Source organism: Triticum urartu, chromosome 6A (assembly GCF_056163025.1).
Source record: "Triticum urartu cultivar PI428250 chromosome 6A, HENAU_Tu73, whole genome shotgun sequence".
Classification (NCBI taxonomy): Eukaryota; Viridiplantae; Streptophyta; class Magnoliopsida; order Poales; family Poaceae; genus Triticum; species Triticum urartu.
Genome location: NC_141878.1, coordinates 186756811 through 186772507, shown reverse-complemented (window position 1 = coordinate 186772507; position 15697 = coordinate 186756811). Strand labels below are relative to the sequence as shown.

At 44.9% G+C, this 15697-nt stretch overlaps 1 protein-coding gene and 1 pseudogene across 1 annotated transcript in view; both read left to right on the top strand.

Annotated features, from left to right (window-relative positions):
- The first annotated feature begins 348 nt into the window (after window positions 1-348).
- On the top strand, window positions 349-487 carry LOC125517762 (small nucleolar RNA Z247; annotated as a pseudogene).
- Window positions 488-2418: 1931 nt separating this feature from the next.
- LOC147964681 (uncharacterized) overlaps window positions 2419-15697 on the top strand; it is a 38327-nt gene continuing 25048 nt past the window's right edge. The window contains exons 1-15 of the mRNA XM_087530104.1: window positions 2419-2906; window positions 3110-4060; window positions 5187-5289; window positions 5406-5663; window positions 6851-7053; window positions 7249-7749; window positions 7861-8170; window positions 9370-9510; window positions 9623-9703; window positions 10290-10406; window positions 10514-10603; window positions 10676-10771; window positions 11417-11473; window positions 11587-11655; window positions 11737-11823. Coding sequence (XP_087386230.1) covers window positions 2419-2906; window positions 3110-4060; window positions 5187-5289; window positions 5406-5663; window positions 6851-7053; window positions 7249-7749; window positions 7861-8170; window positions 9370-9510; window positions 9623-9703; window positions 10290-10406; window positions 10514-10603; window positions 10676-10771; window positions 11417-11473; window positions 11587-11655; window positions 11737-11823 — 3552 coding nt within the window. The remainder of the gene's footprint in view (window positions 2907-3109; window positions 4061-5186; window positions 5290-5405; window positions 5664-6850; window positions 7054-7248; window positions 7750-7860; window positions 8171-9369; window positions 9511-9622; window positions 9704-10289; window positions 10407-10513; window positions 10604-10675; window positions 10772-11416; window positions 11474-11586; window positions 11656-11736; window positions 11824-15697) is intronic.

The following is a 15697-nucleotide window of genomic DNA, read 5'->3' as shown; positions in this document are numbered from 1 at the left end:
CTTGACCAAACCCTACCCGAGCCACCTAGAACCATCACCACAAAAACCTCAGACGGGAAAGATCAGATCGGTCCGAACCCCGCCCATACCCCATGGCTCATCCAAGACCAACAAATCGTAGCCTACTTGCTCCGCAACCTTTCCAAAGAGGTCCTGGTGCAGGTTGCTTCTCTCGAGACTTCTCATGCCATCTGGTCTGCCCTAGCCAACATGTTCTCGGCTCAATCCAAGTCTCGCGTCAACAACTGTCGTATTGCTCTCTCCAATGCCCAGAAGGGTTCCCTCAGCGCCGCCGCCTACTTTGGGCAGATGCGGGCGCTATCTGATGAACTCGCGGCCGCAGGAAAACCCATCAGCGAAGATGAGCTCATCTCCTTCATCATCGCCGGCCTCGACATGGAATATCAGCCCATCATATCCGCTCTTGACGTGCGTGTTGATCCTGTCTCCACCGATGAACTCTTTGGCATGATCTCCAACTTTGATCAACGCGTCGAGCTGTTCCAAGGAACTGGTCCCGGCGCTTTCAAGTCCTCTGCTAATGCCGCCTATCGTGGTCGCGGGCCTCCCAAACCCTCTCAGAACCCTCCCAAAGGTGGTGGTGGTAGGGGCTATCGTGGCGGTCCATACGGCAGCGGCGGCGGCCAACTCCAGCACGGTGGCGGCGGTGGCGGTGCTCCCTATCCGCATGCTGGTGGCGGTGGTGGTGGCCACTTCCAGCACGGCGGTGGTGGTGGTGGAGGCCACTACAACCAGCGCAGCAACAACAACTACCAGCGCCGCAACAACAACAACACTCGTCGTCCCTTCCAAGGTTATGATGAATATCTTAACAAGTGTCAAATTTGCAAGAAAAATAACCATATTGCGAAGGATTGCGACTTCCATTATGCCGAGAGCAACACCCAATGCAAGAACGTTGCAGCTGCTGTGGACGCCTCCTATGGTGTGGACACGAACTGGTACGCTGACTCCGGCGCCTCCAACCACATCACTCACGAGCTGGACAAGCTGACCATGCACGACAAGTACCCCGGGCAAGATCAGGTTCATAATGCCAATGGAGAAGGTATGGAGATAGCTCATGTTGGTCATTCAATTATTGCAACCCCTCATCGTGACATTCACCTCAAAAACATCTTGCATGTTCCTCAAACTGCCAAAAATCTTCTTTCAGTACATCATATTGCTCTTGACAACAATGTTTTCCTTGAATTTCATCCCTATTTCTTTTTGATCAAGGATCAGGTCACACGGAGAATTCTCTATCGCGGTAGATGCGTGCGTGGGCTCTACCCTCTTTTTCCCGAGTTCAGAAGCTTCAATAAACAAGTCTTTGGTGTCATCAAAATCTCCCCGGACAGGTGGCATGCTAGACTAGGACATCCATCTTTTTTTGTCGTGCAACAAGTGCGTAGCATCGAAACTGTCTGTGATTCTTGTCAAAAGGCAAAATCTCATCAATTGCCATATCATATTTCTACTAGTATTTCTACCAAGCCGCTCCAACTTATTTTTTCTGATGTATGGGGTCCTGCCCCCTCCTCGGTTGGTAGACATACGTACTACGTTAGCTTCATTGACGATTTCAGTAAATTTACTTGGATTTACCTTCTCAAACGTCGTTTCGATGTTTTCCAAGTATTTAAGAATTTTCAAGCACTTGTTGAATGCAAGTTTGATCGCAAAATAATTGCCGTCCAGTCCGACTAGGGTGGTGAGTACGAGAAATTAAACTCGTTTTTTCAAAAACTTGGCATTTCCCATCATGTTTCTTGCCCCCACGCGCACCAACAGAACGGCTCCGCTGAACGCAAGCATAGGCATATTGTGGACGTAGGCCTCGCTCTTCTTGCAGGTGCATCTATGCCCTTGAAGTTTTGGGACGAAGCGTTCCTCACCGCTGTCCACCTTATTAATATGCTCCCTAGCCGTGTCATCAATAATGAAACTCCTATGCAACGACTTCTCCAAGTTCGTCCTGATTACAAGTCTCTTCGTGTTTTTGGGTGTGCATGTTGGCCAAATCTCCGTCCCTACAATAATCGCAAACTTGTGTTTCGTTCCACCCAATGTGTGTTTCTTGGCTATAGTGCCCAGCACAAAGGTGTCAAGTGTCTTGACGTACCCATGGGACGTGTCTACATCTCTAGGGATGTCATTTTTTACGAGACGATTTTCCCTTAGCCACACTACATCCAAATGCCGGTGCCCTCCTTCGCAAAGAAATCCTCCTTCTTCCTTCTCATTTGACCTCTTTGCATCATGGGGACGATAATTGTGATCACATGACTAACCCTCCTAACCTTGAGCTTGAGTCTTCTGGTACTGCAGGGTCGGATGCGGAAGCAACAGAAAAAATTTGGTGCAAAATCATGAAGCAAACAGGCCAAACGAGCAATATTTCATGTGTCCCCCATGGTGCAACAACCCTGCAGCCGAATCCTCGTTGGGATCACCCTCGACAGGATCTGCCTCGGGATCCCCCGAGCCGTGTCAGGACCCGGGCGGCAGCGCCCCCTCCAACTCCGCGTCTGCAGGCCCCCCGCCCACGCCACGCGCGCCTCGCCAACCTGGGGATGCCACGCGACGGACCGCGGGCCCGCTCTCCCCCACGCGCGCGTCGGCTTCCGCAGGTCACCCGATCGAGCGGTTCGGTGTGGAGCCGCGCGTCTACACCAGGCGCCTCCACCAACCAGCTGCGGGCACGGGAACCGATCCGGATCTGGCGGCGGCTCCGCCTGGATCTTCTGCGCCATCCTCGCTCGTGTCTTCACCATCGCCCGCCACAGAAGATCTGGCAAAGGGAATCTGCTTCGGATCTGCTGCAGCAGACCACATGATCTTCTGCACCAGCGGAAACTGCACCTGTTCCTGATGCACCACGAACACGTCTCCGATCAGGGGTAATCCAACACACAAATTACAAAGTTAAGTTAGGTTTGACATGTTCCACAGGTGAACCTCGTACGTTCCACGAAGCATGCAAGGATTCACGTTGGAAAAAGGCAATGGAAGAAGAATTTCAAGCGTTGCAGAAAAACAAAACATGGCATCTAGTTCCTGCACACCGAGGTAAAAACTTAATTGATTGCAAATGGGTATTCAGGATAAAGAAGAAATCAGATGGCACCATAGATCGCTATAAAGCTAGGCTTGTTGCCAAAGGATTCAAACAGAGGTACGGTATTGATTATGAGGATACATTTAGTCATGTCGTGAAAGCTGCAACTATCCGTCTTGTTTTGTCCATCGATGTGTCCAGAGGATGGAGCCTCAGACAGCTAGATGTACAGAACGCGTTCCTTCATGGTGTTCTGGAAGAGGAAGTGTACATGCGTCAACCTCCTGGTTTTGAAGACAGGAACAAACCCTCATATGTGTGCAAACTTGACAGGTCTCTTTACGGATTGAAACAAGCCCCTCGAGCTTGGTATTCACGGCTAAGTACAAAGCTTCGGTCACTTGGTTTTGTGCCCTCAAAGTCTGACACATCTCTGTTTATCTACAATAAGTCACATATCTCCATATTTGTGCTTATTTATGTTGATGATATTATTGTTACAAGTTCATCCAGTGCAGCAGTAACAGCCCTGTTAAAAGACTTGAATGCTGACTTTGCTCTCAAGGATTTGGGAGATTTGCATTTCTTTCTTGGCATTGAGGTCAAGAGAAACAGGGAAGGTGGTCTTCATCTCTCTCAGGAGAAGTATGCAGCTGATCTCCTAAGCAAGGTTGGCATGCAAGGGTGCAAATCCTCACCTACACCGTTGTCGAGTACAGAGAAGTTATCTCTTGAAGAAGGTGAACCCTTGAGTCCTGATGACAGTACAAGGTACAGAAGTATGGTAGGAGCTCTTCAGTACCTAACTCTTACAAGGCCTGATATTTCCTTTGCTGTAAACAAAGTTTGCCAATTCCTTCATGCACCTACCATTGCACATTGGACTGCTGCGAAACGCATATTAAGATATGTTAAGGATACTTTGAGTATTGGTCTGACATTCAGCAAGTCACCATCCACTCTTGTTAGTGCCTTCTCTGATTCTGACTGGGCAGGGTGCCTAGATGACACACGCTCAACAAGTGGTTTTGCTGTTTTCTTTGGACCTAACCTTATCTCGTGGTGTGCAAGGAAACAAGCCACAGTCTCACGGTCAAGTACTGAGGCAGAATACAAGGCTTTAGCAAATGCAACTTCAGAAATTATTTGGGTCAAATCCATGCTCAGAGAACTTGGAATAGGTCATGCACAACCCTCCTGTCTCTGGTGTGATAATCTTGGTGCTACATATTTATCTGCTAATCCTGTTTTCCATGCAAGAACAAAACATATCGAAATTGATTATCATTTTGTTCGAGAAAGAGTTGCAAGCAAATAATTGGAAATTCATTTTGTTCACTCCAAAGATCAAGTTGCAGATGGGTTCACAAAGGCTTTGCCTACAAGACAGTTTGAAGAATTCAAGCGTAATCTTAACTTAGTTAAGTTATGATTAAGGGAAGGTGTTAAACATGTAAACTCTGTCATGTACGTTGCCTTGTGCGGCTGCCTTATGCGCCAAGGGTTGTTATAGGAGTAGGATCTTTTATCTTGTTATTCTCTCTTATCCCTCCTATAAAACCTCCTGTAATATCTCTACGGTTGTAACCTATGAGAGATGGGTCTCTCCCCAATCAATATAAACACCACGCGGCCCTCTGTACGAGGGTAGAGACGCTTACACAAAACTAACAGTCTCTACTCTAGCGCTGGAATGTCGGTCTTGAAATAAATAATATGTTCTTAGCTCGTCGTTTTGGATTTTCTTCCCCTAACTTTGTACTACCTTCGTTCACAAATATAAGATGTTTTGAATATTTCAATATGGACTACGTACGGACTGAAATGAGTGAACAAACACACTAAAACGTGTCTATATACATACGATTCAAAAAAAGTTATAACATCTTATATTTGTGAACGGAGGGAGTATTGGTTAAGCAGATTTGGTTGAAGTTCTAATTCGCTAGCTTGTGATCTGACATGGGACCCAGTAAATTCTGTACCGAGAACTTGTCAATTTGAAGATACACCTTCAGTTATGTGCACAACTCATTACCGGCGTGCTTTCTTCAAATTTTGTCACTTTTTTCTTTTATCAAACAATGCATTAGTGATGTCTGATCAATGTGAAATATGTAAGAACAGAAGAGGAAGCATACGTGGAATCCTTTCTAAAGGTTTCACTTCTCCTGGCCGACCAGAAGTTGATCAAGGCTCGGCATCATGGCTCTAAGATGGTTCAGGTCCTTCCTAACACTTTACTTCATTATAGTGCTTCATGTACATACTCTGAGATGACTGGGACCCTTCATTTTTTTTATTTCCTTTGCATTGGTCATTTTTTTAAATTTTTTTGCAGCATCTCTGGAACTACAGGAGCGACAAACTTCGCGGCGCTGATCTTGTAAAATTGGAATTTCCTCTGGTTATATTCCAACCTGATTTAGTTTCGAGGAGTGCAGAAGCCATTTCAGAGGAAATAGCGAACACAAAAGATGGGAGCATCCTGGGTAAATCAGATGGGAGCAGCTCAGAAAAATCTGACGGGAGTACTGACAGTAGAAGCAGCATGTCTGATAAAGGACCCCAGAACAGTGATTGGAGTGCGACGCCCACGGTATACTCTTTGCATTATGATTAGTTTTTTGTATGTCCCTTTATGATGCGTCCTGCTTTGTTTAGACATTTAAATGTGTGACAATTGTTTTTACCAGTTGGTGCACATATTTTATTTCAAGAGAGATGCACCCTGACTATAATATACTTTTTTTTTCTGTTCTTGAATGTGCTTTGTTGATGGTACAGGGAATCAATGAAACGATGTCTTCTTATCAAGGAATGGACTGTCTTCTCCTTGCAGAGCATAATTTATTACGTGAGGCATTTATTATTGCAATGTCTTGTCTAGGGTATGATTTTCTTTCACTAAATTGGATTGTCTGGTATCCAACTGCATGTAATACCCTCTTCTCCACAAATAAATGACATTTTAGAAGCCTGCGGTCCTTATCTTCAAAATGGACTTCCAATATGAACAAAATTATTTCGATTGGTAACACGAGACATTGTTCAGTAGGCCGGGAGCAGTATATTAAATGTTAGAGATGTGCATAGTTTCCACATATTAGCTGTGTCATATGACCACTGTACTGGGGGTTTTGTGCATATGTACTGCACATGTATGTGTAATGTACTTGGTCTCATGGGAATACAGGTTGCTATTCTTTAGAGCATTAAATGCACCAAATTTCATAGTTGAGACTTAACAGGAGTATTGACAGAAGGATTCTATTAATTTAGTTATGAATTTATGATCATGCTATTACTACAGTTTATGGTATAATTTGTACCTTGCAAGTAAAAAAATATCACTTATTTAAGAGCAGAGGGAGCAGTTACAAAGCGGCTACTTACCTTTGAACTATTTTACAGGATTCAGCAATATATGGGTATGCTTCCATATCTATTTAATTCTCTCAACAGAATATGGACCCAGAAGGAGTGGAATAAGAAATATGTGTGTACCATGTCTGGATTGAGCAATCTATTTTCTGATGGTAAATTTTTGAAGATGTCTTATCACGTTATGAAATTCTGTGATGAAAAGCTTATGAGCGGAATAAAGGAGTATGGTGCTTGTGATGTTTTCTCCATAGCTCTTTTGGAGTTAATCATTCCTCTGTTTTTGCGGGTAAATGATCCTCTAAATTGCAGTTGTGCCTGAACATTGATTGTAAATACACAACAGATTCTAGGTTGCATACAGCCGTGTGTTTACAATCTATTTCTTTCATATTTTTTCAGCTGCTCCGTTGTATACATGTACTTTGGAGAGCGGAAATTGGTGCTGACTTGTTGCCTAAAGCTGTTGAAAAGGCTAAAAGCTTGAGCTGTATGGAGCTTGATCATTTGCTTGAAATTTCTGATGGGCTGTACACTATTGACAGTCAGGAAATATTCCGCGAGAATGAGACAAAGGCACTGTTAGAGGGAACTCGACAGAGAGTGTAAGTACATTGCTATAGCGGTTCAGATATACTGTTTCTTTTTGTATTTTTTTGGTCGATCGAGACTGGAGTACTTGGAAATGATGGGCGTCAAATGTTTGCAGTGAGAGTTTTCTTGAGTGGCATGAACTTAAATTCTACATCGAGTGTTCATTATGATAACCATGTTATTTACTGCTTATATCATTGTCACAGGTACAATTTTATAGGTCTATGTATAACCATCAAGGGGGCATTCCCTAAGTTATTGGAAAGTCTATCTGTTGGTAATGCATTCACGGAAGCTTTGGAGTGTATGGAATTGAGGCATTTAGGGAAGCTTATCCATCTTGTAGTTATTCCTCTGGTCAAGCATTGTCCCGTTGAAATCTTGGAGGAGTGGACAGTCAACTTATTAGAGCCCATACTATTGGAGTGCGAGGATAGACTTCATGGTACTTGGTTTTATCTTCTTTATAAAAGACAACCACGCAACCTTCTCAACTATGGTAATCTCGTTGGAGAAGATGAACAAATAAATAAAACGAGATATAAGCTACTGCTAGAGTTTACTCGAAAGGTGTCAGATTTGCTTAATGCCTTAGAATTGATGGAAAAAACTGTTGCGCCTCTACATGAAGATGTTAAACCTATCTGCAACAAGGACACTGTCTCTTCTCAAGATTTGAACTCCATGGCACCACCTTCTTTCTGCAGGTACAATTTTAGTCAAATTCTGTTAAATAATGCAATTCTATGTCTATTTATTAGAAGTCGCAAATAGATTATGAAAGAAAAACAATGTAAAAAGGTAGTAATTTTTAACAGGTTTCTTCTACATCATAATTTCTTTGAGAAGTTGAGGATGAGCTTCTTTGGATACTTTGTGGATGATGAAGCAGCAATCAAGGCTCTTCCCTTTTGCCGTTATCTGATTCAGCTTGCAGTTTCAACAAATGATGTGCGGCTTGAGCATTTGATTGTAGATGATCTGCTCCCGTGTCTGATTCGGCGTCTAGACAATGAGCTCCAATGTGCAACCCAGAGCCTAAGACAAGAATCGGGGTCAAGTACAGATGGTAGTGTGGACAAAGAGCTGCATGCTCTTTGTGAAGACTTATACCTTTCTCTGGTAAAGGTAAGTTATTAATGCAAGGGAGTCACTACGATGTATGATTTATGCACTTCAAATACACTTCATATTTGCAATTTATAGAATTCACTGGGTACATGCTTTTTGCCGTTGAGATGGAACAAGGTGAGCGACAGCTTGTTTGCCTCCATTGTCTGCTGGCCCTTAAAAATTTGCTTGCATTGCTTCAGCGATGACAATGAGTCTTCTTCAAACTGTGGGTACTCGAGCTTAGCATACTTGGGATTGTGAGAAAAGAGCTTACAAGGTTAGGGGGAAGGGAAGGTGGTGAATAGGATGGTAACTGGTGGTAGTAGGCAGTATGATTCTATGGAGGAATTGTGCAGGGAAAGCGGAGATAACTGGATTGGTTTGGGAGGTGATGGGCGCAATATTGGGCAGATGGGTCTGCGTCTTGGTGGTGGCTAGCGGAGGTGGTGTGCTGGAGGCCAGGTGTTGGATAGTGGGCATGATGGTTTGATGGGTATGTAATCGAGAGAGCGGTTGATGCAATGGTGGAGTTATATGGTTGGAGTTGACGGCCGAATATCTGGCCGGGCGCCAGGGACAATGCTATGTGTGCTGGTGTTCGCACTCTTTAGAGTCGAGAGGCGGGTGCAGATGTCACGGTGGAGCTGCTGCACTGTTCCTGAGTTCTTGACTAACTGTAACTGGCTCCTGCTACCAATTTCACGTGGTCTTGTTGGCAGGAGGGCGGTGTATGTTGCAGCTCGGTCTTAGTAGTCAGATACAGTCATGGTCTATGATAGGGTTGATGCTGTGCCCAAAAGGTGTCTGGACGATGAATCATCAGCCTGCTGGTGTTGCGATGCCAGATTGCTGCTTTGGAGGGAAGGGTAACCGGGGTAGGATAGAGAAGAGGGATCAGGGTTACGATTTGTTAATTAGCTCGCTCAACCAACTGTGGTGGCTTCATTTTATAGAGGATGGCGGCAGCAATTACCTAAAAGACATGGCTGAAGACCAATTAGGACTTCCGTAGTGGTATTTACTTCTGATGGGGTTTACTAGCTAATTTCATAGTTTTGGCTGACACATGCACCACAAGGATTGACTTAAACCCAACTTAAACTCTGATTTCTTGTTGCTGCTCCTGCAGCCATATGCTTTGTGCCTGCTGGGCTCCATGTTGCCTATATGGATTCCCTGCATAACATACTCGTTCATTCATGTATCTGTGATAGGGTTCTGATGGAGAAGATAAAGAAAGCTGCCGCGCTGAAAATAAATTTACATCCTGGTTGGAAAATGAAAAGGAAAATCTTCGAGTAAAGGCGGGTTCTGCTGCTAAGGAACTTCCTGAGGGATGTGACTGGAATTGGGAAGTATGTTCCTTTCCTATTTTTATAGATTCTGAGCATCTTTGAAGGTTCATTACTTCATTTTCTTTTGGTAGACATTTCTTGGTTATAACATCCTCTTTCATGTTACAACCAGTATGAAGATGAATTTCAGAGATACCTTCCTGCTTATATGGAAATGTTGGAACAAGTGGATTCCATTGATGTCTCTGATGAGGTAATTTGTTTGTTGGACCTGTTATTGCTTTGGACAATATTATCTTATGATCAAATATAATGATTATTATTGTATTTTGTTACGGTGAGGCTTCTGCAGTTTTTTTGATAAAAAACAGTTCTGTATGCAGGTGGAAGTTGTGTTTTTGATCTTGTGCATTTTTTATGTGTGCAAGGTGGACAACCTTGTCACGGCCAGTGTTTTACCTAAAAATATAAACAAATATGGGCATCTGCTGCAATGCTTTGCACTATGGTTAACTAATGGGAGGCTAAGACAACAATTGCATAATTGTTGTTAATAAACGAGATCCCTCCACCTTGCTTCAATAGATCTAGGAATTATTTGATAGTTGAAACTTTAAAGGAAATCAAACATGAGACAATAAGGTTTTTGTTAGAAATTATTTTTCATGTATTGCATAAAACGGGATTGTAGAGGAAAATATTTTCTTCGTAATACATTTATTTCTTTAAAAATATATAAAACATTACTTCTTGTTGATGGTACTCTGCAAGGCTTGTTGTCCATGCCTTTTCTGATATCAAGGGACCAATACAACTTCTCTGATTATAAACACTTGCAGCGTGATTATTTGGAAGAAGAAGCTCTCTTACAGAAATTGAGGCCAGAGTTCAGATCTAAGTATGGCATCAACAGCTGTGAGCACCCTTACATGTTGACCATCTCATCTTTGCGGCAAGTAAGCAGCTTGATATACTCTTCGCTTTGATATAAGCATTTTGCGATGAATTTCTCATGTATATATATGAATATTTTGTCTAACATTTTTTTTGTCTGTCCTTGTAGCAACAATTTTATTCATTGAATGGCCTTATATACCAAAGGGAAAAAACTGAATTTATTAGCAAACTAATCGAACTCAAGCCTTACATCAAGGTATTAATCCAATGCGCTGCATTTTGTGTTAGTATAGTTGAAGCACCACAGGTCACGTATTAATGTTTGCAGGTCTCCGATCATTCTTCTGATATTATTCGTCGTCTCCAAAATAATTCTGAGATACAATATAATCTTCCTGAATGGGCTCTGTTAGATAACGTTGATGTGAGTATTTTGTTTGCCTGTAGAATTAGTAAATAAAAGTAGTCTGTTTGATTTTTTTTTCGAAAAGGGGTTACCCCGGCCTCTGCATCAGAACGATGCATACGGCCATCTTATTAAAACAAATAAATAAGGTTGTAACAAGGTCTCAAAGTCTCGAACTGAAACAAAAGCTCACTCAGAGCCAAATAGGCTAGAAACACAAACTAGCCAAAACAGGGGCGCCACAACTGGCTGGCTAAAGCAAGATAGGTAAACTAATTGCCTATCCTATTACATGACCGTCATCCAAACCGGTTGAAGATATTCCGAGCTACCATCTCCCAGCGGATAGATCCAGTAACCAAATGCTCCCTGGCCTCCATCGGAGTGAGTAGCGACCACGAACGGATCAATGCCGTGGCTCTGAAGATAACCTGCATAAAATGAAATCGTGATGTTCTGTTAAAAACCAAATCATTTCTGCAATTCCAGATAGTCCATAATAAAGCGTATACTCCCACATGAATATGTCTCGCTAAGTCAGGCTCAATCCCATTAAGCCATATCCCAAATAACGTGTTAACAGAATTCGGTGGAGTAAATAACGTGTTCTGTTAAGTAGTCTGTTTGATGATTGATCTGAGCATTTGTTTTCTATCTTTGTAGTTTCTGCTCACTGTATTACTTCTTTGGGAACCTGTATATCATCCTCTGATACGCCAGGTGCCTTGTGGAACTTTTAAAGCTTTGTACTTTCTTTGAGAATATTTTTTTTTACCTTTCCTTTTCTGAACTGTTTATTGGGGTGCAACTAAACAAATTTTGTTGTTCTTTAGAGCCACATGGACAAACTTTTGTGGATAGTTGATCATTATAACAAGGCGAATGATAGAGAATACGTCCAGGTATGTTCTTGCATCAATTTTCTGACTTCTTAGCACTTTGGCGTGACTAGGAGTCCCTTCCATTTTGTTTTGTCTTTGCAGCAAGTAGTACCAGCTACACGTGATTTTAAGTTGCATTTGCAGCCTTATGCATATGCATTTTTTGAGACTAAGCTTAAAGATAACAAGGTACGTGACTGATACATGAGGTTATTGGCTTCATTGTTAACAGCCTCTTTTATTTCTGTTTCCTCTGATACTGACCTTCACAAAATGTCAAGTTGATAACTTGTCTATTGCATGTCTATACATGCTAAGGAATCATTCTTGAATCTAATTATGAAAATGATACCTTATGCTGATATACATATTGAAGTTCTCAATTGATCATTGTTAGAGTTGTGTCGAATATTATGTACAAGGTAGGTTACAGTTGGACTTGTAGTTGTATTGTGTTTAGATAGGATATGGAGTCGTGTCCAAGTAGGACACTTGTATCCTAGGCCTCTCATATATAGCGGGGCTAGACACACGATGTAACATATGCCATAATAGCACAGGCGCGCAAGGGGGAGCCGGCGGCGTGTGCCGGCGCCCGGGTGGCCGGTGTGCGGTATTGTGACGGTGTCACGGGGAGGAGCGCCCGTAGTCAGGCCCCGGGGATGTAGCCATATCGGTGAACCTCGTTAACAAATCTCGGTGTCGTACTCGTGTGATTGCTTGGTCCTCGGATGATCGACGGAGTGTCTCGGATTTATTCTAACAAGTGGTATCATGAGCTAGGTTGTTCGGAGGTAAATTATCGATCTAGAGGAGGAAGATTCGATGTCATGGTCATCGTCAGCGTGGAGTCACAGCGGACGGAAGTGATCTGGAGACGTCGTCAGATCCAAGAAAGCGGATCACATGGCAGCAGCGTACAGCTTGTACTAAAGCCGGTTCGGCGAGATCGGAGGGTAGAGCGGCGGCGTATCGCATAAACAGCAGCAGGCGGATTGCTCACACGGCTGACCAGGTCGTGTTGGGCTCAGCTGAGCCGTGGGCTGATGGGCGTTGTCATGTCCAGGAGCACGGCCGTAGGCTAGGCCAGGCCGCTCGGGTATACGCGGAGGTACGCGGAGAGGCGCTGTGACTCGGATGGTGGTACGTGATGTAGGAGGTATACGGGATTTGTTTTGGACCAAAAGAGCCGACACGGACAAGCAGATCAAATCAGCGGAAAGAAAATCTATCATGATACACATCCATCAAGGAGAACAGGACAAGGCAAAAGCTAGCATTCGGAGTTGGGCTTAGGAGCGATGCCACGTGAGAAGACCAGAAGGTTTTTTGGTTGGAATTGCTATTAGTACGTGGAGGTTGTTCGTGTACTTGGGCATTGCGTTGGTAGCTCGGATAATTTTTCGCAGGGTCAGTCATACAAACAAACATGGCGCTAACGGGTACCGGGTTTGAGGTGGAGAAATTCACGAAACTGGAAACCTTGGGTTATGGCAAACACGGGTGAAAGATTTGTTGGCACAACAGGGATGCTTAAAGGCGTTGTGGGAAGTCATGACAGCTGAGATGGAAGTATCATGTGATGGATGGGAATTCGTGGAAGACGGTATGGGAGCCTTGAGCGTGTCGTACAGTCAAACGAGATCGGCTGGGTCGGACTAGACAGTCTGATGGGATCGACGCATGTCGGTTGGTACAGAAGACGGTGGTGGGATCGGCGACGACGACATAGGAGCGTGATGCCGATGGTGACCGACTTCTGGGCATGGAAACATGTGGCGCAGGTCCAGAGGGCTTGTGTGGCTTCGACAAGGCTATGGCGCGGGGTTGATTCAAGACGGTGCACACGAGAGCTTGGAGTCGACGGGGCGCGGGGTGGCACGTACAACCACCATGAAGTCATGTTGAAGGTGGAGCTGATTGAGGGGCTACGGCGTAAGAGCTCAGAGAGTCGAAGCCTATTCAGCGGGGAAAAGCGAGTGACACGTAATTCGGACTGGAGCCCAGTGGTCTGATGGAAGCGTGAAACTCGTCATCGGTCGGTGATGATCGGTGGTATTCTACGGTGGGGGTTGAGTGGTGTGGGTTCACGACCCTTGAGACTCGACCGGGACAGCTGGGAGGCTCGACGCGGTAATAGCGGCGAGGTGTGCGGTACGCACGGGACATGGAGACGGGCCAGGGCTCTGGTGGTCATACATGTGGTGAGACAACTGCGAATTTGACTCGGATGACTACAAGCAATGGTGAAATTTCTTCAAGTTTCAGACAGGCGGTCAAGAAAGGAGCGGTGATGTTGAGTTCAGGTAACTCTTATGTGTGACACCCAATATGTGAGTTGTTCACTTTCACGCAGGTCAGTGATCAATGTGTGATGGCGTTGGACTGATGCTCTGGAAGTTGGGAGCACAAACTAGAGTAACAAGGAACTTAATTTTGCTCGAGTGTTGACTGTGGTCAAGAAAAGGAGGGACTACAAGTTGCGGGCGGAGTCATATGGAGTCTTTGGAGTAGCAGCGGTACTCATGGGATAAGCTCAAGTCCAATGTACATGGAAGTTTGACGCATTGACGAATTCATGGTGGTGGAGAATATTCGCCAAGGTGGAGTTTGTTAGAGTTGTGTCGAATATTGTGTACAAGGTAGGTTACAGTTGGACTTGTAGTTGTATTGTGTTTAGATAGAATATGGAGTCATGTCCAAGTAGGACACTTGTATCCTAGGCCTCTCATATATATAGCGGGGCTAGACACACGATGTAACCTATGCCAACATAATAGCACAGGCACGCAAGGGGGAGCCGGCGGCGTGTGCCGGTGGCCGGGTGGCCGGTGTGCGGTATTGTGACGGTGTCACGGGGAGGAGCGCCCGTAGTCAGGCCCCGAGGATGTAGCCATATCGGTGAACCTCGTTAACAAATCTTGGTGTCGTGCTCGTGTGATTGCTTGGTCCTCGGATGATCGACGGAGTGTCTCGGATTTATTCTAACAAGTGGTATCATAAGTTAGGTTGTTCGGAGGTAAATTATTGATCTAGAGGAGGAAGATTCGATGTCATGGTCATCGTCAGCGTGGAGTCACAGCGGACGGAAGTGATCTGGAGACGTCGTTAGATCCAAGAAAGCGGATCACATGGCAGCAGCGTACAGCTTGTACTAAAGCCGGTTCGGCGAGATCGGAGGGTGGAGCGGCGGCATATCGCATAAACAGCAGCAGGCGGATTGCTCACACGGCTGACCAAGTCGTGTCAGGCTCAGCTGAGCCGTGGGCTGATAGGCGTTGTCATGTCCAGGAGCACGGCCGTAGGCTAGGCCAGGCCGCTCGGGTATACGCGGAGAGGCGCTGTGACTCGGATGGTGGTACGTGCTGTAGGAGGTATACGGGATTTGTTTTGGACCAAAAGAGCCGACACGGACAAACAGATCATATCAGCGGAAAGAAAATCTATCATGATACACATCCATCAAGGAGAACAGGACAAGGCAAAAGCTAGCATTCAGAGTTGGGCTTAGGAGCGATGCCACATGAGAAGACCAGAAGGTTTTTTGGTTGGAATTGCTATTAGTACGTGGAGGTTGTTCGTGTACTTGGGCATTGCGTTGGTAGCTTGGATAATTTTTCGCAGGGTCAGTCATACAAACAAACATGGCGCTAACGGGTACCGGGTTTGAGGTGGAGAAATTCACGGAACTGGAAACCTTGGGTTATGGCAAACACGGGTGAAAGATTTGTTGGCACAACAGGGATGCTTAAAGGCGTTGTGGGAAGTCATGACAGCTGAGATGGAAGTATCATGTGATGGATGGGAATTCGTGGAAGACGGTATGGGAGCCTTGAGCGTGTCGTACAGTCGAACGAGATCGGCTGGGTCGGACTAGACAGTGTGATGGGATCGACGCATGTCGGTTGGTACAGAAGACGGTGGTGGGATCGGCGACGATGACATAGGAGCGTGATGCCGATGGTGACCGACTTCTGGGCATGGAAACATGTGGCGCAGGTCCAGAGGGCTTGTGTGGCTTCGACAAGGCTATGGCGCGGGGTTGATTCAAGACGGTGCACAC